This window comes from Myotis yumanensis, unplaced genomic scaffold, assembly GCF_028538775.1.
Source record: "Myotis yumanensis isolate MYYU_CA2020_CCGP unplaced genomic scaffold, mMyoYum1.0.hap1 SCAF_9, whole genome shotgun sequence".
Lineage (NCBI taxonomy): Eukaryota > Metazoa > Chordata > Mammalia > Chiroptera > Vespertilionidae > Myotis > Myotis yumanensis.
Window position 1 is genome coordinate 60,701,688 of NW_027223760.1, and position 24,118 is coordinate 60,725,805.

Genomic DNA, 24,118 nt, shown 5'->3' on the forward strand with positions numbered 1-24,118 from the left:
CTCTTTTTTTAAATCATCACTTGAGGATATTTTTTCCATTGACTTCCAGACAGAGTGGAAGGGAGGGAAGAGGTGGGGAGAGAGAAAGGAACACTGATGTGAGAAAGACACATCGATTGGTTGCCTCCAGCATGCACCTGACTGCCCTGACAGGGGCTGGGGATCGCATCTGAGATATATGCCTTGACCAGGAATCGAACCCACCACCCTTTGATCCATGGGTTGATGCTCTAACTACTGAACCAAACTGGCCAGGACAAAGTGGACTCTCAGTGACTACTTCTGTCTAAAAAGCTCCATCTCCCCACTGTGATGATAATACACCCTGCTGAGTGAGCCTGAAGTGCGATGGTGCATGAAAAGCGTTAGCAGAATACCTGCACCAGGCAAAAACTCCAGATATCAGTCATCCTTAGCTTTTACCCAAGTCTCAGGTGGTCTTCCAAAATCAACAGGTTAATACACTAACATCTGCAAGCCAGATTCTTCCCCATTTTACCCACACACAAGGTCATCTCTCTGCTGTTATAAGAGCAAAAGATTAAAAACAAGCATAATATTCAAAAGTAGGGGAAATGGTAAATCATGAAACGGGATACTACAGATCCACTATAAATGTCATAGGAGGTACTTTTAGCACTGAAAACTTATTAAGTGACAAGTACAGACCACAAAATAAAAGGGTCATTTTTTAAAATAAAAATATACACATAAGAAAAATAACCTAGGAAGTAATAAACACGAGGAGTGTTAGTAAGTTATTTATAAGTGGTTTTATTATGAGCATTTTTCTATTCAGGGATTTTTTAAAATTGTATAAGTCTCTAAGTCCAAGTTAAACAATCCAAATGTCAGATAAATAAGAAGAAAATTGCAGAGTTGAATCCACAGTGAAGACAGCTCACCACCAGGTTTACCACCATTTGACACTTACAAATAGAGGAATAGATTTCAACTATTTCTACCCAGTAGTCACATGAAATTTCATCCTATTCTAACTTTCACAACAAAGTAAAAAGACAGAAACATTCAAAAATCTACCTATTTCATCACCACCAAAAAAATTCAAGTAATTTTTACTTTTTTTTTTTTATGCCTCGTGGTCCTTCTGCAATATGAATATACTCTATATAAAGCTATAACATTGACTTAAGAATGCAAAATTACATTTCATTGAAGTAGCTGTAAGAAATTTTATTTTAAACAAATGCACAAAGAAGCAGCCCAATATGAGATATTCATGAATCATTCTTTTAAAGCTCATTTAACATCCCTCACACAGGATTTCACAGTAACACTTCACAAACTCATGACTGTCAATATACCAAGTGACAGTTGAGTGGTATGTTTCTATTCAATCAAAAATGTCTATGTTTTCTAGGTGTATTGCATATCAAAATAATTTTCTTCATCTTGGGAATAGATATCCAAATACCATAGTATACATATATATGTACACATATACATGTACACACACACACACACACACACACAACACACAACACACACACACACACACACACACACACACTCTTCTTCTTTTCACAAGAGATTTGTTGAGACACGTTTTATTCTTGAATGGGTTCTACACACTTACAGTGCCCGGAACAGATGCTTTTAAATAAATGTCCCCCCACTGGGATTGTTTCAGTAGGCAAACAGCATATATTATACTGTTTACCAAAAACTAAATTCTCAAGGCTGGAGTTAAATTAGATTACTGCATAATCTGGGTAGGTGCAGGTTTATTTGGAAACAGAGATGATAACTGAATAATTAATTTTAAAAAGTTGTGTGTGTACATCTATAATCTTGGAATTTGAGGCCGATTTCCAGGATGAAGAAAATCATTCTGATGTGCAACAGACTTAGAACATACATGCATTTTTTTATTGACAAATGATAGAAATATTCCATTCGGTTGTCTGTTCGGGTATTGACAATCATAGATTTGGGAAGTGTTATGTGTGTTCCCACAAGGGCGGAGGGGGGGAGGGGGAGAGAGCACTCCAATAGGCCCGGAGACCTACGCTCCTCAGCTCAAGGCCCTTTGGACACTAATGAGCCCCATGACTTCTTCTGAAAAACAGGAACAAGGAATACTACACCAGAAATGTGCTACAATTCCTCTGGCGCTTTATAAATGCTCCTTGAAACCAGATCTCTCTTCTAGGGTCTCACTTGACACTTTCTCTAAAAACTCAATCCACCTGGCCCTTCTCCAAATCACAGAGACGCTCTTAAGCCACTGGAAGAGCTGGAGCCAGGCTAAGGATTCCAAGCAGGAATTTTATGTTCCCTACAGATAAGAAATATAAGGTAACAAGATGTTCACGATCCTGTGGCAGCCAGACAGAAGGTTAGTCATTCCCTGGGGGAGTAACTTACTTTTATTCTCTGAACAAACATGCTCGCTCAGGTCTATGACAGGCGAAGAAAAGGGAGATTAACTACATTCTGCTCCTCCATTCCCCAGAAAGGCAGAGGCAGACAGCCAGGCAAAAGGTGCGTATTTTTTAAAAACATATTTCTATATGTGGTGAAAATCATCACTGGGTTGTGCTCATCATGTATTAAATGTGACAGATTCTCCCCACGTTGACTAACCTAAGGTTATTTCTAGACCTTGCTAACTTGGCATAAGGTTTCTTAAGTAAGTCTCTAAAAGCCTAACTTTTTGAGATTCATCAAAACCCAAATCCCACGCTATTTCTGCTCGCTGAATCAGTACCAACTGGAAAGCTTCCGATTTAAAAAGCTGTCACTGTTATCTTCAGATACTACTGTTGAAAAAGAAATTCTCCAATGAATCAAATCCAACTTGCAGATTCATCGAGAAGTACAAACTACTGAAATCCTGGACACTGTATGCTTCCTGGACCCAGAAAGGGTAGAAATAGCATCCGATGACAGACACATCCTTAAAGAACACAGCTGAAGTTTCAGGTGAAAGATTAGACATGGCAAAGAAGAGGGGTTTTGAATGGGTGAAAGCGAACTATAAGAACTGGCAATATTAGAGGAAGGAGATGGCTGACAAGAGAGAAAATGTTGAAAAGTTGACATCTTTGAGTTTCACAGCGTCATGCACTCAGCGATTCAGAACTGATTGTTCAATAGACCCAGTTCCTTGTGCCTCAGGATCCACCATTTCCCAAGAGAACTGTAAGGAAAAGAGGACTTGGGAGAAAAATCAAAGGTCCAAGTTAAGGGCAGGCCTTAGTGAATGAAAGTGAAATCAGATCTGTTTTATGGGTCAAGCAGGATTCCAAATGGGGGAAAAGTGAGACCAAGACCTTAACTAGAAGGAATGCTAGGAATCATGAGAGAACAAGGGCACAGTAGATGTGAAAACTGGGAGTGTTACATCACAATTTCTGGACACTGAGCAGGGAAAAATGTTTTCGTGAAGTTGACAATACGCAGCAGTTAGTAATAATCACCTCCCTTTTGTTTTCCTTCTAGAGAAACACAGAAAGAAATTCCAAAGCAGGTTTCTTTTTTTCTAACACTTTCACCAAAAACATGGCTTACTTGCTTCTTGGGGCTTCATTTGCTTCATGGTCTTCTAGAACTTACAGCAGACACCTTCATTTATAATCTGGGTTTGATTGGCAAGTAAGATTTTTTAGCTCAGCGGTATTTCTCAGAGGACTGGTAATGCACTCAAAGACCCCATGAGAGGGGATTTAGAAAATGCCATTAAAAGCATCAGAAGCTTGGATTCTACCTTCAAATGGGATGAATCGGTGAACATGAGTGAGGGGACAGAGCAGAAAGATGCCGAGAAATTGAAACAGATGAAAATTATAAACTAAATCTGCTCTGAGAAGCAATAGGAGGGTGTAAGAGTGTCTAGCTAAGTGGTCCCAGAGTACTGGGTTTTGCTCTCATCCCCATTGACCTCTCTTCCAAATTCTGAACACTTGATTTGTAATTTTAAATCATCTCTCAAGATTTGGCCACAAACTCTCCACCACTATCACCCCAACTTAGCGTTATATTGTAGACACTCAACACTGTTTTCTTTCACCATCCAAGTGACGGCTGATTTCATAGGACCAAGCAGCACAAAGTACTACACCACATGCCCCCTAGCCTTTCATAAATGCCACTAATGTAACCATACCACCAAACAGGCACCTGACACATGAAATTCACATCTTAGCCTAACTCACATCAGCTTGGTGGTTTGACAATTAGTCTGTGTGAACAAAATCCACAAATTTTACTCAAGTCCAGATAAGATGTTTGTGTTTTTGAAGGTAGAATTATAGAGAAATTATCCCTACAATTTCCATCATGAAAATTTAGCCAAAAGAAAGAGAACTAGTTTAATAGCGATTGTTTGGGATGTTGCTTTTAAAGAAGCAAGAGACGGAAGTCTAGAATCCGTTTTTATCTCCTTTTAAAGATTTCTATGTTTCTGGTTTCCTGTCTTTGGATGCTTCCCAAGTACTTTCAGTTCTTTGCAATGCCTCAACGTTTAACATGTTTCCTAAATTTACATCCTAAGAATTATGGCTTTGAAAGCAACACTTAACTCATTGTAAATTATTCCCTATTTTTTGTTTACCCTGCATTGCAATACAAATATATAAAAGCCATATTATCTTTTCTGAGTACTCTTTTTGTCATGAACACTGGAGGGATGCATGCTTAAAAATAAAATCATGCTCAGAACTTCAAGAGTGAGAACTGGGAGGCTATGTCGTCCAAGGGCCCTTCTCGGCCCACCAGCTTTATCAGACCAATAGAGACTCATAGCAAAAAAAGAGAAAGTTTTCAAGGTAACAAAATTCGTAGGGTCAGAAGAAATTAGAAATGAAGCTAAGGTGCTAAGGCAGAAACTGTATATATAACAGAGAAACAGTTTCCAGATAATAATGTCCAGTGTTTCTGTAGACTTTCTATAATGGAAGGATTCTATTACATCTGTCATTTTCCCGTGAGCTGAAAACTTCTTACAGAGTTTTAATGTTTAGGTTTGTGGACATCAGGCACTTGGGAGGGTAGCTCTTTGCTGAAAATCACCATAAACGTGACTGAACCATTTATATATTGGTCATGTTTGAAGAAATTCAACCACTGTAAATCTGACTCATTTATAAAGCCATTTTTACTAGTATTTCTAAACATGCACGATCTTCTCATGTTCTTTACTATGAAAACTCACTTGTGTTTTCTTCCAGGGTAGAGTTTCAGGAATTATTATTATTTTTTTATGAACCTAAACTAGGACTAAGAAATAAACTATTGGGGTTTAAAGAATGAGGACTTTTTAAAAGACAGCCAAAACTTTCAAGTTTGAATAAAAAGAGAGGACTGTAAAAGACAGTACAGTGAGTGGTATTGCTGGGAGAACATGATTGGGAAGTAGAAAAGTCTGCATTTAGATCCTGGCTCTGTTCCATTCTACATGGGCGATATCCCACCTATTTCATAGTGCTGTTGTGGGTGCCATTTTAATGATTTTGGACTCATGAGGCACTCTTCTTTGGTCCATTATTTTAAACTGCTAGAAAAATTTTCTAGAAAACGAAGCCATTGGATAAAGATTTTGTGCGAAGGATTGCTAGAGCCCTATCAAAGATGACATACAGAATGGCCCATGGGTTTGTGAGAAGATGCTCAACATCATTCATTGTGAAAGAAATGCAAACCAAAAGCACAATGAAATATCGAACATCTTGTTAGAATGTCTATTATCAAAAAGACATGAAATAATACATGTGTTGGCGAGGATGGGGAGAAAAGGGAACGAACCCTTGGGCACTGTTGGTGGGAATGTAAATTGGTGCAACCACTGCGGAAAACAGAATGGAGGCTCCTCAAAAAATTAAAAATAGAACTACTGTGTGATTCATCAATTCCACACCTAGGTAATTTATCTGAAGAAAAGTAAAACACTAACTAGAAAAGGTATCTGCATCCCCATGCTCACTGCAACATTATTTACAAAATATGTAAACAACCAAAGTGTCCATCAATAGATAAATGGATAAAGAAAATGTGATTCTATATCTATACTAGAGGCCTAGTGCACAAAATTTGTGCAGGGTAGGGTCCCTAGGCCTGGCTGGCAATCAGGGCCTATCAGGGCCATCTTGCCCAGTCCTGATCGGGAGGTTGGCTGTGGGAGCACACTGACCACCAGGGGTCAGCTTCTGCATTGAGCATTTGCCCCCTGGTGGTCAGTGTGCATCACAGCAAATGGTTGACGGGTTGTTCCGGTTATTCAGTCGTAACGGTCACTTAGGCTTTTATATATTTCTATATCTATATCTCCAGAAACAGGGGTGGGCAAAATGGGTGAAGGGAGTCAGGGGTACAACCTTCCAGTTATAAAAAAAATAAGTCATGGGGATGCACTGTACGGCATGGTAACTTTAGTGGATAAAACCGTATTGCATATTTGAAAGTTGCTAAGAGAATAAATCTTACATGTTCACATCACAAGAAAAAAAATTCTGTAACTATGTATGGTGACAAATGTCTAGACTTATTGTGGTGAACATTTCACAATATATACAAATATTGAATCATTATGTTGAAACGAATATAATGATGTGTGTCAATTATACTTCAATATAAAAAATAAATGGTGGGGGGAGGGGTTGGGGTGGTGAAAGAGGGCATAGAGGGAATAAATGGTGATGAAAAAAATGAAATAGAGACCAAGATGGCGGCGTAGGTAAACACCGGAGACCGCTGCCGCAAACAACCATTTCAAAAATACAACTAAAAGACTGAACGGACATCACCCAGAACCACAGGAAGGCTGGCTGAAGAGAGACTCTACAACTAGAAGGAAAGAGAACAGCAAATCGAGGCTCAGAGGCGGCGCAGTGTGGAAAATACAAAGGTACCGAGGTGCGCGCGCAAAGCGGGCTGGTGGCTGAGGGCGCGGTTGTCGTTTTCTGTCGGGAGTGAGTCTCAGACTCTGGGCTCCAGATCCGGGCGAGTCTCTAGGGACCCAGACTCAAACGGGAGAAGCGGGATTATCCGGCATCAGTTGGAACCTGAGGGCAGCTTTCTCTCCGAGGTTTGCAGCGGCTGCCGGGGTTCTGAGAAGCAGAGCCTCTGGGAACGGGACTGAGCGTGGCCATAACTGCTCCCTCCGCCCGCCCTGTTGATCCCGCCCCGCCCAAACACTGCGCACAGCCATTTGCCGATCGCCTCAGGCAAAGGCTGGATTAGCGCCTCCCCAGAAGGCAGACGTTTTCCATACAGCTGATTCCTATAGCCAGTCGGCCTGGGGGTCAAATCCCTCTAGTGTTAACTACAACAATTAAGGCTTGGCTAGAACAAGACTGCGCACAGAGACCACAAGGGGGTGCACCAAGAAAGCATAAAAGATGCGGAGACAAAAAAACATGACAGAAATGGAGGATATGGAGCTAAGAATTGCAATTTTGAGGGCTTGCCATAAATTTGTGCAGAGCCTCACGAAAACTAATGAGACCCTCGATGCTACGATAAAGAAATTAGAAAGTAAGCATACACGGACTGAAATAAAGAATATTATACCCAATAGCAGACCAGAGGAGTACAATAATCAAACCAAAGATTCGACAAAAAACACCCAATTGGAAAAGCAAAATGAAAAAAGAATCCGAAAGTGTGAAGATAGTGTAAGGAGCCTCAGGGACAGCTTTAAGCGGTCTAATATCAGAGTCATTGGAGTGCCAGAAGATGAGAGACAGCAAGATATTGAAAACCTATTTCAAGAAATAATGGCAGAAAACTTCCCCCACCTGGTGAAAGAAATGGACTTACAGGTCCAAGAAGCGCAGAGAACCCCAAACAAAAGGAATCCAAAGAGGACCACACCAAGACACATCATCATTAAAATGCCAAGAGCAAAAGACAAAGAGAAAATCTTAAAAGCAGCAAGAGAAAGAGGCTCAATTACCTACAAGGGAATACCCATACGACTGTCAGCTGATTTCTCAACAGAAACTTTGCAGGCCAGAAGGGAATGGCAAGAAATATTCAAAGTGCTGAATACCAAGAACCTACAACCAAGATTACTTTATCCAGCAAAGCTATCATTCAGAATTGAAGGTCAGATAAAGAGCTTCACAGATAAGGAAAAGCTAAAGGAGTTCATCACCGCCAAACCAGTATTATATGAAATGCTGAAAGGTATCCTTTAAGAAGAGGAAGAAGAAGAAAAAGGTAAAGATACAAATTATGAACAACAAACATGCATCTATCAACAAATGAATCTAAGAATCAAGTGAATAAATAACCTGATGTACAGAATGAACTGGTGATTATAATAGAATCAGGGACATAGAAAGGGAATAGACTGACTATTCATGGGGGAAAAAGGGGTGTGGGAGATGCGGGAAGTGACTGGACAAAAATCATGCACCTATGGATGAACACAGTGGGTGGGGAGTGAGGGTGGAGGGTGGGGTGGGAGCTGGAAGGAGGGGAGTTATGGGGGGAAAAAAGAGGAACAAATGTAATAATCTGAACAATAAAGATTTAATTTAAAAAAAAATGAAATAAAAAAATTTATATAAATAAGTAAAAGTAAGCTGCAAAGGTCATGCTAAATAGTTTTTCTTAATATACTGTCAAAATTCCATTTCACATGAAGTTTTATACCACAGATCACTGTATTTGGTCAAAAATTACTTTTCTAAGCTACGTTTTAAGAAGAGTAGGAAAGGCTACTTCTAACTTTCAAGCTATGCCCAGACACCAACCTGGTGTGTAAAACTGTACAAGATCAGTTTCAACCACATACATAACCTAATCCAGCAGGATTTTCAGCAATTACAATAATAAATTCCAATAATAAAGTTAAAGCAGAATTAAAGAGTCTTTGGTAAGGCTAAAACAGCTTCCCGAAAGCCAAGCCAGAGGATGAAGATTCTGTGCAAAGGACTGCCAAGGCCCTTCAAAACTGCAGCCCATGGCCAGTGACCACCACTAGCTTTTCTATGAAGGTGGGCATAAACGATTCTTCAACCAACAAGGCAATTACCAATTCTGATTCTTGGCCTTAAAAAACACAACAGCCCTAACCGGTTTGGCTCAGTGTATAGAGCGTCGGCCTGCGGACTGAAAGGTCCCAGGTTCGATTCCGGTCAAGGGCATGTACCTTGGTTGCGGGCTCATCCCCAGTAGGGGGTGTGCAGGAAGCAGCTGATCAATGTTTCTCTCTCATCAATGTTTCTAACTCTCTGCCTTCCTCTCTGTAAAAAATCAATAAAATATATTTTTAAAAACAAACAAAATAAAACACAACAAAAATGTTGCATTCCAGTACATTAAAAACCAATAACCTGGCCTTTTGTTGGCTGTGGTAATTCTTTTTTTGTTTGTTTTTTTGTTTTTTTTCCTAATGAAACACAGTCTTTTCTCTCTTGTGCAGCAGGCCACAAGTTTCCCTAGATCGAGTCATGTTGATTTAAAAAATCAGATTTTATGCCTCCATGGAGGTTCCAGAAATTTTCCGCCAAGAATACTAGTATCTGTGGTCTTGCTGGACAGGCTGCACCAAGCAGAGCGAGTCCATGCCGGGGCCTCCTTTCGCCTTGACTGGGGCCTCCCACAATGATGAGCAAACACGGGGCAAGTGTCCCTACATCACTGTCCAAATGCCTCCCTTCAAAAGCCCTGGATTCATTATTTCCGCACCCCTCGGAGGGAATGCGCGTGGCCTTACCGCCGACGTTAGACGCGCAAGAATTTCATCACTGCTTTCTTCCGAGTCTTCAATTTTCCGATGGGACCTTTGAAAAACAAAGAATGAATTACCCTTCAGCTCTGGTTACTCAAATTTATCTACCAAGGTATGGGGAATCACATGGCATTCCCACTGTTTAATACATGATTGTCTAATTATTCTTGTTTAATACATTAGTCAAAGTCCCCAAGCAAATACCATGGTGTCGGTAGTGCCGTGGGAACTCAGTTCTGCTGCAGCCCAAATGCCCCTTCAAATTCAGTCGGCAAGAACCTCTTCACAAAACACCAGCTAAATCCTGAAGATAGAGGGCTGTTCTCCAAATGATTTCACAACATAATCCCGGCACACTGGATTTACAGATATGGGCATACACAAAGCATAAGTGGCTGTGAATATGTGCTGGTTAAGCACTAACATTCCCTCTAGACTAAATGAAATCCAGATTTTGAAAATATGAATCATGAATTTTCCACTACATCTGAGTTCCAGCCGAAACAGATGTATTCTGAAATGGTCTATTATAGACCTAACACTATGACAGGATTTATGTGGAAAACAATAGCAGAAGAAGCCCTTTGTTCTTTTTTAAGAGAGACAGCCCAGTTGAGAGGCCAAAAAAAAAAAGTGTATGCATATGTTGAATCACTACAGAGACATATATTACACAGTATCAGATCGGTTTGTTTAGGAAAATCACCTTTCTAATGTAATTCATGAAAAAATGTTCACTGCACAAACGCGTGTACTAACGTACAAAATGATCTACTTTTTAAAACAAATCTTATAGAACTGCATTCTTTCTCTTGGTTTGGTCAAAGAAAAAAATTAACTAATGCCATCGAATATATAAATTGTCTCCCAGGCCCAATTCCACAAGCAATCCCTTCTCCCCTGTGGAACTGGAGGGGTCAGTGGTAATGCCCTGCGGAGCGGCGTTATCAGGATGGCAGTCCAGTGATTGATTTCAATTGCGCCAATGGCAGCAGTGGGCCAGCTGGGGTGCTAGCCGGAGTGGCAGGAGGGCGGCTCCCGGCTCACAGGGGAGCTAAGAAACTCTTTAAGAAAATAAACGCTGGTCAGATCAATTCTGACATTGGCTTCCTGTTCTGCACATGTTATTAAACCTTTTTATAGAAAACAAGCCATACCCTTCCAGAGCAGTGAGTTACAAACTACTCCCTTTACAAGGATTGCATGATGTAGGTATGAAACAGTGTGGGTGTTGTCCGATAGCTTAATTACTTATGCAGCAAAGTGTTTCAAACATTACCGAATGACCTGCCCATAAAAACAATGGGAACTGAGCATGATAATTTACCGTATTCCCCCAAAACCAAGTTACATGGATGATGAATATTCCAAACAATGAGTTTTATTATTAAAATGATCTATTCACAAGGTTTCCCTGCCTGGGCAGTGTGGCTCAGTGGTTGAGAGTCTATCCAGAAACCAGAAGGTCACAGTTCGATTCCCAGTCAGGGCACATGCCTGGTTTTAGGCTCGATCTCCAGTAGGGGGCATGCAGGAGGCAGCTGATCAATGATTCTCTCTCATCACTGATGTTTCTCTCTCTTTCTCTCCCTCTCCCTTCCTCTCTCAGAAATCAATAAAAGCATTTTTTTTAAAAAAAAAAAAAAGGTCTTAAAACCGTTTTCCTATACATGAAGTTATACTAAGGAGAGATTTGCAATCTTTTATAACCTCAGCCGCCAAACCAAATTTATATGATTAAGTTGAGGTGACTGACAGATCTGTCAGGAAATGAAGCACCAAACGCACCGAGACACCAGGGCACATCACAAGGGCTTGGATACTCCGTCTGGGTCCACAGAGAGGGCGGCTGCTCATGCTGTCCCCTGCCTCTCAGACCCTGCAGACACCTGGGGGAGTTGGTGGGGTGAGGTATTTCGCACCACAGATTCTGTCATGAATGTCATTTCAACAAACTTCTGAGAGAAACTCAACAGTCCCAGGGAAGCCCTTGTGTTTGTGACTGACAATGACTACTTCATGAGTGATGGCTGAGAAGTTGCTGGTTCAGTGGCAAATAATGTAGTCCCTGTTCAGAAGCAAATCTATCTGTCATCATTCTTCCAGCACAAAACATACCTCAGCACAAGCGTTTCTAAAGGAAATGTGCCTGGGGAAAGCCGGGTGATGATCTCCAGCGAGCTGCCCGCAGCCCCTGTCCCACTTTTATCGCCTCAATCAGCACAGTTTATGCCCAGGACCTCCCAAATCTTTCTTCTGCCCGAGCTCCCCTTGTTCTTCCATCTGCCTTCAAAGGGGCTCTAGGTGGCAATTCCAGGAATGTTCTCCCATGTGGGGAATCTTTAGGCTCTTGGAACTCAGCATAACTTACACTGAACTCCTCTTCCTCCTGCCCGCGCCCCTCACAGCTCAGCTCCATGGTCGCCCTGTGGCCAACCCCTTCCTCCCGCCTTGCCAAACACCCTTTCTTTCCTGTGAATGTGCCCCATGCACCTGGCACGAGCAGGCACCCGTGTCTCGCCTGCTGGAAAGGGGAGTCTTGGGAGCAGAACTGGTGGGAATGGGCAAACAGTAGAAGTTTGAAAAGGGGAAAGGAAGAGAGAAGGCTAACCCTCAAGCACTTGTCTTCCTCACCACTTGGGTCCCGCCTCAGCTTGATGCCAAAATGCCCAGGAATACCCCACCGTCTTTCCCTAGGAAATGTATTTTCATAAAATGTAGATTAATTCTGATTATTTGATGTATGTAAATAAACATCAGTGCAGTCCAGTGACGACAACGTTGTCATATATCAGATCAAAATAGATAATGGAACAGGTGGGGCAAGGGAGAGTAAAGCAAAGAATCAATTGCAATACTTGCATATTCCCCATGTATTGCCCAGTGGACAAGAGAGGAAGAGGGAAGTTCCGAGTGTGACTAGAGAAGGGAAACAGAAACCCGGGCTGGAATCCCCAGTTAAGCTGACTTAAGACAGAAAAGGCGTGACCCCAGGAAGAAAGACCCATCCCCGAGGGTGTGTGCCAGCAGGAAGCTCCCACCCAGTGGGCACACCCCTTTAAGCATGTTCGTGGTTGCTTCTCAATGTCTCTGCTTAACAATAGCCCAAGCCTGAACCCAAGTCCTAGTGCTGCGGGCAGACATCTTTAAAAGTTGGAGAGGTTACTATCTAAGGCAGTGGTTCTCAACCTGTGGGTCGTGACTCCTTTGGGGGTCGAACGACCCTTTCACAGGGGTCGCCTAAGACCATCGGAAAACACATATATAATTTCATATTGCTTTTGTGGTTAATCACTATGCTTTAATTATGTTCAATTTGTAACAATGAAAATACATTCTGCATATCAGATATTTACATTACGATTCATAACAGTAGCAAAATTACAGTTATGAAGTAGCAACGAAAATAATTTTATGGTTGGGGGTCACCACAACATGAGGAACTGTATTAAAGGGTGGCGGCATTAGGAAGGTTGAGAACCACTGATCTAAGGGTAGTTAAGAGGACACAGGAGTGGCAAAAGCCTGTGGTCCTCTGCCCTGGTCCCTCTAACTATCAAACTGGATATATTATCATTCTACCCAGCTCCCACCAAAAAAAACAAACAAAAATCCTCCCCTCCCCACAGACTTCCCTGAATTTTGAGGCACAAATTCAGCAAGTCCATCCTCCTAGTTGCAAGTCAGCCTTGATTTTCTCTCCTCTCCCCGCAAGCACAGCCACCCACCCACAATCCCCATTGCATGCACCCTGGAATCCTACTGGCTTCCAGGTGTATCTCTTATTTGACCACTTCTTACCACCTCTGCTACCACTGTGGTCCAGCCACAGAATCTCTCACTTGGACCCTGGGGCCAGAGTGGACTTATTAATATGCAAGTTAGATCAAGCCCCTCCTTTGCTCAGAATCCTCAAATGACTCTCCATCTCCTTCTGCATAAAATCAAAGTCTTTACAAAGCCCTTGGGATCTGGCCTCCTGGTCGTTTTCTCATCCCTCCCTCTCTTATCTCCTCCAGCCACACTTGCTTTGTTTTTGATGCTTCTGCCTGGAGCCTCTGCACTGACTGTCCTTTCGACCTGGAACGCCTTCCTCGGATACCCACTTCCCTCAGATACCCACATTGCTCCTCTCCTCAATCCTTCAAGTCTCTGACAACTTCCCAGAGAAGCCTTCGCTGACCCATATCCATAGCCCTCATTTCCCACTTTATTTTTCTTCATAAAGTTTTCCACCTTTAACCAACAGAAATCTGTTCATTGTTGAAATTCTGTCCTCCCCTACTAGACTGAAGGCTCTGTGGGAATAGAGATTTCTGTCTGTTTTGTTCATTGTTGCATTCTCAACACTTAGAACACAAACTGGGGTGACAGGCATTCAATAACTATTTGTTGAAGACAGGGTGGGGCAAACATAGGTTTATAGCTGTGGGTACATGAAACACAGAATTTATTCTTATATTATTATTCATGGCATTATTTTCCACAGGAACAACTGCATATTCACTGAGTACCTTAAACTTCAAGGAATGCTCTGCTATGAACTACCATCTCAGGAGTATTGCTGCACAAGATATTAACTAGTTACCTCATCAAGTCAATTGAAGGACTCTGCTTATACCCAAGACTATTCCCTCCAGTTATTCACGCATTCTCCTAGCTCCCTGCAGCAGGTCTTCCTTTCAGAGACCTTTTTGTCACTAAAATCCAACAAGACTGACTTTCTTATACCTAATACCAAAGATCTGGTAACTTTGAAAATATATTAAATAACAGCAGCATAATTACCATCCCCACTGCCTGATCTTTTTCTAAAAAATAATTAGCATAGCCTTAATGTCAGTACCCAACCTAGACAACTGCTTGACAATCATTTACGCAACTCATAAGGCAAAAGAAAAGAAGCAGAAGTTCCCCACCCAAGAACGTCTCTCAACACAAACTCTCAGCTCAACGTGGCTGATTTCCAATAAAGAGCCTTAGGAGGCAGCACACAGGAACCGTGATCTGGGCAGTAGTTTCATACCAGTCCCAGCATCATCTCCAGCAACTTGGATTTAACTGGCCTCCCTGCAGAGGTTCCCAGAATTCTCTTTGTGAAAATGTCTTCATGAGAATTAGTATAATGGGTTTGAGATTATTATTCCAATGAAGTTTTCACAAAGAAAACTTACTGTAATTCTATACATGAGCTAGATGATTCTTTAATCAAAACATTTGTGCCTCAAAATTCAAGAGCAATCAGTACCATCTTGGAGTTGGAAAGCCTACTTCTTTTTCAAAAGTGGAAGAGGTTTCCTGGTATTCCACGGTGGAAGGTTGGAAGCATTTTCTTAGAGAAATATTATTATCATTTGTATGTGATCTAATTTTTAAAATTCACTAGTTCTGTCTATGTCGCAATATTGAATGGCATATGTGGGCTGCCAAGGGCTACCACAACATACAACATTGTTCCTACAGAAAAAAAAAAATGTGTTAAATGCATCCCAACAACCACAAAATAGACAAACATTTGGAGTCAAGTTGTTCAGGAGATAGAGACTGTGCATAACTGGCACCAGCCAATCCCGCTGAGAAGTCACTCACGACCTTCCAGGACTGCTGAGCCAGCACTGCTGGGCATGGTGATGCTGCCGATGCTGCACGTGACAGACACATCTAACAATATGAAATGTGGCCTCAGTCAGCTTTGGTGTAAAATGCTCCTACTGCCATCTCAGAGGCTTTCATTTGTTTCTGAGTGTGCCTCATATACATACTACACATTAACCTACGGGTTAAACAGAGATATTCTGGATTGGGACTGATGAGGGTGGGTAACACACCTGTCTTCCAATCGGAATTCTTACAGAAAAGAGGATGTCAGGCAGGCCTGTCCACTACCTCCCCCTGAAACCCCCCCACAGCCAGGCTCATGTTGACCTGTCCTGGTCTGTTTGGTTTGAAGGAACTTGAGAGAAACATGATTTTTAGGATGGACTTCAGACTACTGCTGCTAGGGGCTAATGAAATTCCAGGACACAGACACTGTTAGAACCAAGAAAGGAATCTTTCAAACAGGAAATATACAGCACAAAAATATGTGAAAAAATCATAATACCCAGTAGATGTAGCAAAATCTATCTTTAGGATACTCTGCCACCAAGTGAGAGTCACTTAGACCAATCTGTGATTGTCAGAGGTGTCTTGGGAGAAGTGACATCCAGGGTGAGTTTCTGATGGGTAAGGATGGCCCTAGAACTGCGTCAGGGTGACCTGGACATGCAAGTGGAAAAATGGCAAGAGGTAAAGCCAAGGCCAGACCAGTCAGGCTCCATCTGTTATTGCTAAAGAATCTGGGTTTTAGGCTGAAAGCCATGAACTTCTGCTATAAAGCAAAGGAGATGGCTGAAGAAGTAACTAGAAGACATACAACCAAAGGTGGGTTTGGTTTCTTGTTATGATTGAGAGAATCATTTGGTTACTGAAGGAGAATAGCCAACGGGGGGAGAGAGAGAGAGAGAGAGAGAGAGAGAGAGAGAGAGAGAGAGGGGATGGGAACGAGAGAGCGAGGAAGCCGGGGAGAAAAATTAGTCTTGAGCAGGAGGAGGGCTCCTCCACCAAGCTCAGAAGGAAATGGCGCAATTCACATTCTCCTGGGACAACCAGAATCCATTTCACACCTGCTGATGGTCAGGCAAGGAAAGGTATTCTGGGACTTTTTCTTTCAGAAACATTTCCTGGGCCAGATATGAGCATTTTCTTTCTAAGAAATCATTGCCAGCAGGTCCTCAAGAGAACACTCCTCAAGGAGCACAGACTCAATCTCTACCACATCCAATACCTACTGACCCCAAGCGGGTGAGAAGGGCGTCCGATCCAGCACTCAAGTACTGTCCCATCCGCGCCCTCCCGTAACACCTACGTTCTGGACAGGCCTGCTTTTCTTACTAAAGCAAATGCTATGACAAAAGGGAAAACCGGGGTGGTAGGAAAATGAGAATTGGATTTTTTCTTGAGGTCTTCAATATCATGAATATAAACACCTCTTAAACCTTCTTAAGAGAAGATACTTCTTCATAGCATCAGGCTTCTTACTAGTTATGCTTCTAAATGAAAGTTATCCATCAGTAGTAAATTGTGAATGTGACAGGTTTCATTAGAGTCTGGGGTACATAGTTACACACTCATCTAAAACTGAATAAAATTAGTTATTACTGATATCTCCTTTGTATATTTTACATTGAGGATTTTAGCATCAATCCTGAATATTTAAACAGCTACAATTCAAAAGCTAGCACAACCGGACCTAAAAGTTCAATTTTTATTAAAATTCCTGTACTACTCTTAAACACTGACGCACTCTGACAAAGATAAGCAATCTGTTACCACACCTGCAATAAGCCTTGCGTGTAAACAATGGAAATTTGGGAGGATTTAGCATTTCCTTGGGAGAAGGGGTGATGAGTAATAGCAAAGATTTACGTCAGCTGACTTCAGAGTCATTTTTATATAAACAATTTAAAGTGATAAATGGAAATTTTCTTCACCTTTGATCCTAACACAAAACTTATGCCAAATTCCATCATGAAAAACATTTTTGCGAAACACTAAAAAAATGTTTTGTTTACTCGCGCAGTATTTCCTCCTGCCCAAAGATCGTAAAATGAAGATCCAATTAGGAAAGTCAAAACTACAAAGGGTAGGTTTAGGATGTACGAATGGCCCACTTGAGGTTGAGCTCCTCAATTAGGAAGAGTTAATCCAGCAGCATTTCCTAAATGAAAGACGCTGATGGGTTTCTCATGCTGTTTCTACCTGCCAGGTGGACATGGAACAGCTAGGGAAGATAAGGAGAATGAAAGGAGCGGAGATGACAGGACAGTGGGAGGTTCCAGTGTATACTGGGTGCTAAGGGGACACAAGGACATAAATCTGGAGGTCACCACTGTGGAGTTGATATCAAATACAAGACTGGGTGAGGGCACATCCAGATGAGAGAGAAAAAGTCTGAAGAATGAGCTCTGAGACACTCCCTGTTTAGAGGTCAATGTTTCCAAATGTAGGTTTTATTATTAACAGGTACGGTGAGGCCAATGATCAGGAGGCAGCTGCCACTGGAAAGATCGGTCAGTTTGGGAAGAATTAACATCCTAATAATACTGAGGCCTCCAATCTATGAGCGTGGATGCATCCTCCACTTCTCTGTCTTATTTCATTTGGCTTTTGAAATGTTTGGCAGGCACCTTTTGCACACACTTTTACATTTACACCTAAGTAATTCATAGTGGGTTTTTTTTTTTGTCCTAATAGACAGAAATATAATTGAATTTTGTATATTGACCTTGTATCCTGTGACTGTGCTAAATCCACTTATTAATTCTGGTAAGTTTTTTGTAGACTCTAGGGGATTGTCTATATATATAATTGTGTTATCTGCAAAGATAGACAGCTTTAGTTTTTTCTTCTCATCTGTATACCTTTTACTTCTTTTTCTTGCTTATTGCACTGACCAGTACTGGAAAGAAGTGATAAGAAGGGATGTATTAATCTTGTTCCCAATCTTAATAGAGAAAGACAATTCTTTCTCACTAAGCATCATGTAAACGAAAGATTTTATCAGGTGGAGGAAGTTGCCTTATATTCCTAGCTATCTGAGAATTTTTTTTTATCATGAATGAATTTTGAATTTTCTCAAAAGCGTTATCTGCATTTATGGAGTTTATCATAAACTCCACAGTTTTGTTCTTAGACTATGAATACAGTGAATTGCATTGATTTTTGAATGCTGAACCATCCTTGTATTTCTGGGATAAACTCCCCTTTTTCATGATGTATGATCATCTTCATACATTGCTGGGTTCCATTTACTAATACTTGTTGAGAAATATTTCTGTGCTTGTATGCATGAGTTGTATTGGTCTGTTTTCTTTTTCTGAAAACATTGTTGTCACTGCCAGGGCAGCTTGGGCAAAACAACTACGTCAGTTGCTCTCCATTTGTCAAGGAGGGGAACTCCTTGAACACAGAAACAGATCACAGACCATAAACGTGGCATGTTGATTAAGCAGACACAAGACAAAAATGTTACTGTGAATTCAAATAACAAACTATTTTATTTCTTCCAGCAGGACCTATATATAGGAGCTGGAGAGGGTGTGGAGAGGCAGCCTTTTCACCAACATATGCTAACAGCTAACTACAGGGACCTGTAAATGTACTTCAGTCAGATGCCTTTACTGAGCAGGTTAACAACACGGGCTTCTTGTCCTTCGGTCTGGCTGTCCAGCAGGATGCAGGCTATTGGGGAGCAGACAGACTATTCAAAGAAAACGAAAAAAGCTACATTCTTCTTTAGATGTGTCTGAGCGTGGCGGGAGTCTGATTTTAGCAATCCTCTACAGCTCTTCTAAAAACAGCATCAATGCTGACTGTCCTGTAATTGGCAGAGTTTAGTTCAGGGCTCACAGGCACGGCTATTTGAGCACCTCCACACCCACCTGTAACGGTGGCTGAATTGAACTAGCGAAGCTTCCTTGCAGCCTAAATTCCGAGTCACAGAGTCACAGTTGGAGAGAAATGTCCCACTCACCCTGAAGGGGTCATTAGGCTGCCTTTCCCTACTCTGTCACTTCAGCAATTCCTCCCCCCCCCCCCCACCCCCCCAGGTTTTAATATGGGTCAGAAGTTCCAAGAAAAGGAGCTGGAACAAAGTGCATTCTGGGAGACTTGACTGACTTTCCGTTTGAATGAGGTGCCATGTCTGACATTTTCCCCCTGAGGTAATACCCTTGACAACTGAGTCACTCATTCCTTTCAAATTATCTCCCCAGTTTGGATAGGAGCATTATTTTGTGTAGAGGAGGGATTTTGTTGCCTTACATTAGCCCAGAAACCTGCAGCAGCTCCGTTTTCCTTCCTGCTTTACACGTTTCTTTAAAGTGGAAAAACCTCACTTTTCTTTTTCAAAATACCTTTGTACAGAACAGGTTGCATTCACACAGAGATAGTAAGTAGTTTCCTTCCATAGTTTTAAAGAGATTCGGAGAGAAGACAGCAAATTAGTGAGGCCGACCGGAGAACTGCATGGCTGACCTTAGTAAACTTCAAATATCACAAAGGTCAGTAGAAGGACCAGGAGACGGGCTTTCTGCTCCTGAGTGGTCAACCTCGATTAGTGAACCCGGCAGCCGTTAGAAGGCATTTCAGTAGAACGGATAAAAAGCTGAATGGACAGGACTAAGAATGATAGAAAAATGGAAAAAGATTTTGATACAAACAGCAAGAACAGTAAGTTACTAAAAGAAAGACAGACAGGGACTGGAGACATCATGGAAGTTTTGCAGTGAAAGTAGGACTTGGGCTCCCCCTTGAGGGGTGGGTAGAATTTGACTGGACAAGAAAGAAGCTGAAGAGAGAACAGAGCATCCTATGGGCCTGAGGGAACACGTGGGTGTGGGGCGGGGCGGAATGAACCAGGATCACCGGGTTACAGCAGGAGTTATGACAGGATCATATGCATGAAACCACAGAAAGGGCTGTGACAACTGAGAGGGCAATGTCTCCAGGCACCTTTTTCCTTATTGTGCTTTATTGTAAGTCTGGCTTCCCAAAATTTGGCCGAAAACATTCTACCATAGCTTAGCAGTTGGCTTATAGCTCTACTGTAGGAAAAAATGCACGTCCTCTCTCTCCAGAAGAGACTTGCAGTTGTTCAGTAATTTTATCTGTTTATAGTTAGGACTGATAATGTGGAACTGACAGACCCATAACTTCCTAATGACCCAATTTTCCCAGAGGAATTTCTACTCCCAAATGCACATGTTCACACCGACATAAAAAGTTTGCTGATAGACAAGGCACGCTACAGTGATTCTCAATTCTAGAGGCATGACATTTGTGTTCAGGGACCAGTGTGACATAAGATTGGAAATAACCCGGAATAAATATTAAGACCCCACTTTTTAAAACATTTTCCTTTTCAGAACTTACAAGAGACCTAGGATTTCCCTATATACAGTCAACTCACTCACTGGCATTCCAGTCTGCGGAGTAAGGAGAAAGGACTGGAGCTACAGCATGAGGCCTGCTTGCAAGTTGAGTTCAGTTGCCCTTGTGCCCCCATTCATTCAGGTGTGCCCATGGGGGTGCACACAGCTCCATCTTGCCTTCAGGACGGGGAACGGTTAAGAGCTGCTAAAGTATGCCAGAGCCAAAGCAAGGCACCGCCACCTCTAGCTTCAGAAGCAGGCCACTCCTTCTTAGAAAGCTGGTTCAAGTTTATTGAAAGGCTCCTTGGCTTTTCTCAGGAAACTTCTGACCCATATTAAAAGCATATTACACTACAGAACATTTTCTGTACTTAGACAGCTGAGTGGGGAGTTAATATCTGAAGCTTGCTTTACCCTTGCAAGGTCCTCTGTAAACAGTGGTGGTGAATTCATAACCATTTCAGAGTCAGTCTAACATTATTATAGCTTCCATTTGTAACATCTCAGAAAGGGAAGCTAGAATGACCCCCACCTCGCCTAGGAATCAGGGAGCAGGTGCTAAAAGCATGGGCATTAGAGTGAGATAGACAAGCACTCACATCCTAAACACTCCACGCACTGGTATGTCCCTGGGCAGGCTACCTGACTTCAGTCTCCTCACTTACAAAATAGGAAAAATCGTAGTAACTGTCTTACAGGATTCATCTGAAGATGAAATAATGAATATAGAGCAGTCATTCCCAACGTGGGGCACATGCCCCACAGGGGGGCAATTTTATTTTTAAGGGGACAATTCGAGAATGAGTTGTTAACAGTGAATTTTTGTATTTCTTATGGTTCTAGGGGCCTCATGCACAGTATATAAATATATATTGTGACATGTTTATGCATTTCAGTACTCTAATATATGTTTTGAAACTTTATTTGCTATTTTTTCATATCACTTCATATTATTTTTAAAAATAATTTCTTAGTGATTTCTTCCTCAGTCCTTCAACTGTCCTTTCATTCTTTTATTTTTCTCTTTCATGGATGCCATGTTCTTTGGAAGCTTGTTTAGACCAAGTCAATGACCTTTTAGGCTTCTTCCACATGAATAGGAGTTCATTTTTTTAATAATAAGAATTATATGTCACAGGGGGGCATCAGGATTTTAGAGATGCTTAGGTGGGGCATGGCCAAAAAAAGGTTGGGAACCACTGAAATAGAGCATTTAGCATAGTTCCTGACATAAAATGTGTTCTCTACAATCAAACTTTCCATTAGCCCAGTGTCCCATTAGTATTCCGATACTTATTTTTCTAAAAGCCTATATTAACTATTCAGTGTTGTCTTTTTTTTTTTCTTTTCATTTTGTTAATTCTCACCAGGAGGATATTTTCTCCATTGATTTTGAGAGAGAATGGAAGGGAGAAAGGAGGAGAAGAGAGAGAAACATCAACGTGAGCGAGACACATTGATGATTGGTTGCCTCCGCATGTGCCATGACCTGGGCTAGGCACTGAACCCAGGTATGTGCCCTTGATCAGGAATGGAACCTGAGAGCCCTCGTGCTGGGGCCGACAGTTTAATCACTGAGCCACACTAGCCAGGGCTAACTGTTCTTTTTAACAAGGGTAATTTATCTTTGTTATGGGTGTAGGTATTTCTCCTAGAACCTACATTCTTACCCATGAGATGAGGATAATACTACTTGCCCAGCTAACGGAAAGAGTCAACAGTTTGGGGATACATTCTAAAAACTAAATATGTGAAAGTTATTAACTGAAATTTTTAATCTGCAATACACCATAGTTAAGTAAGCCTGTCATTAATGATGTGGACAGTTTTGAGTTGCACACGCAGTATGTCTGGCCCTCAATATTTATTACCTGAGTTGCACACGCAGTATGTCCTTAGTTTTTGTTTCCCCACAATGCCCCCATGTCAGAATGCCATATCATGACAAGTCTTTTTTCACAAACCTTTTCTAAAACGAGTTAATTTTAATTCATTTTAATCATATAGTGACTCAGTATCTTCATGTGTTTTATATTTTAATATCACATGAGGATATTTTTCCCATTGATTTTTAGAAAGAGTAGAAGGGAGGAAGGGAGAGAAGGAGAGAGGGTAGGATGGAGGGTGAAGAAAACATTTTGATGTGAGAGAGACACATCAATCGGTTGCCTCCCACGTGCACCCAAACCAGGGCTGGGGATTGAACCTGCAACCCAGGTACAAGCCCTTAACCGGGAATCAAACCCAAGACCCTTCGGTGTATAGGCTGATGCTCTAACCACTGAACACACCAGCCAGGGCTATGACTGGTGTTTTAATTTGCCAAATGTTGCTTCTGGATTATTTTCCTAAATGTCTGTTGAGCTCTTTCTTAGGAAAGTCACGACTTGGGTAGTGAATAAGATATGAGTTCCTATTTTATTCTCAACTCAAGTCAAATCATGTTTATTTCTAATTTAGATCATCTACTAATATAGCAATAATTAAATTAGGTGCAGCATAGTGCAGCTGGCAAGGCAGGAACTTCTGAGATTTGAATATTAAGTCAATCATTTAATAGCTGATTTCACTTTAAGCAATTTATTTTACCTTTCTGAACTTGCAGCTGAAAAATGGGACCAGAACAGCTACCTTTTAAAGGAGATGGTCATCTTAAAGAGCAAAGAACAGTCCCCAGACACAGTAAATGTTCTTAACGTGAGAATAATTTAACAATAGAATGAAACAGCATCCACTTACAGTTCACAGATGCCAGCTCTGGTGCGAATGACAGGCACAAGCTGCAGTAACATTTTGACACCATTTTGCCATTCTTCTTCTCGTTCGAATTCACAGTATAGATAGCTACATTCATCAGATGAAAACTGATAGAAAACGTAAGTGTCCTGAAAGTATAAATGCTGGTCCACTGTTGGAAAGAAAAAAAGGTGTGGATCAGTTTTTTAAAGTATATTATTTAGAGAGTCATAAACCCAATACTAAGCTGAAAGCATCACTAAGTACTATTTGCCAGGGGTGGGACTACAATCACACAGTCTAAATCTGTTTGTGTTCACAATTCTAGTGAATTCAAAAGGATTTACTGACCAATCTATTTTTATTATTTGAAGCTTTGACCAGCATATTCACACATATTTAATCACTTTTCTGCTTTAGGGACAGGTAAAATCTATAGTTATTCAAAGATAGTGAGGAGACATTTCTTTAGAGTCCCAAAGTAGACTGATATATGTAATTACTTTAGTGGAACACAAGTACACCATGGTGGCAAGTTCTAGATCAGTGGTTCTCAACCAGGGTGACTGTGCCCTCCCCAGGAAACACTTGGCAATGTCTGGAGATGTTCTTGGTTGTCACAGCTAGGGGGTGCTACTGACATCTAGTGGGTGGAAGAAAGAGATGCTGCTACACATCCTACAATGTATGGGCCAGCCCCTTACAACTA

The 24,118-nt window shown here is 41.4% G+C and overlaps 1 protein-coding gene across 2 annotated transcripts in view; it reads right to left on the reverse strand.

The window, feature by feature from the left end:
* RAPGEF5 (Rap guanine nucleotide exchange factor 5) overlaps positions 1 to 24,118 on the reverse strand; it is a 201,389-nt gene that overhangs the window by 127,640 nt on the left and 49,631 nt on the right. For both annotated transcript variants that reach the window (XM_070424421.1, XM_070424422.1), the window contains exons 5-6: positions 23,413 to 23,581; positions 9,686 to 9,752 (exon numbers count right to left, since the gene is read on the reverse strand). In XM_070424421.1, coding sequence (XP_070280522.1) covers positions 9,686 to 9,752; positions 23,413 to 23,581 — 236 coding nt within the window. The remainder of the gene's footprint in view (positions 1 to 9,685; positions 9,753 to 23,412; positions 23,582 to 24,118) is intronic.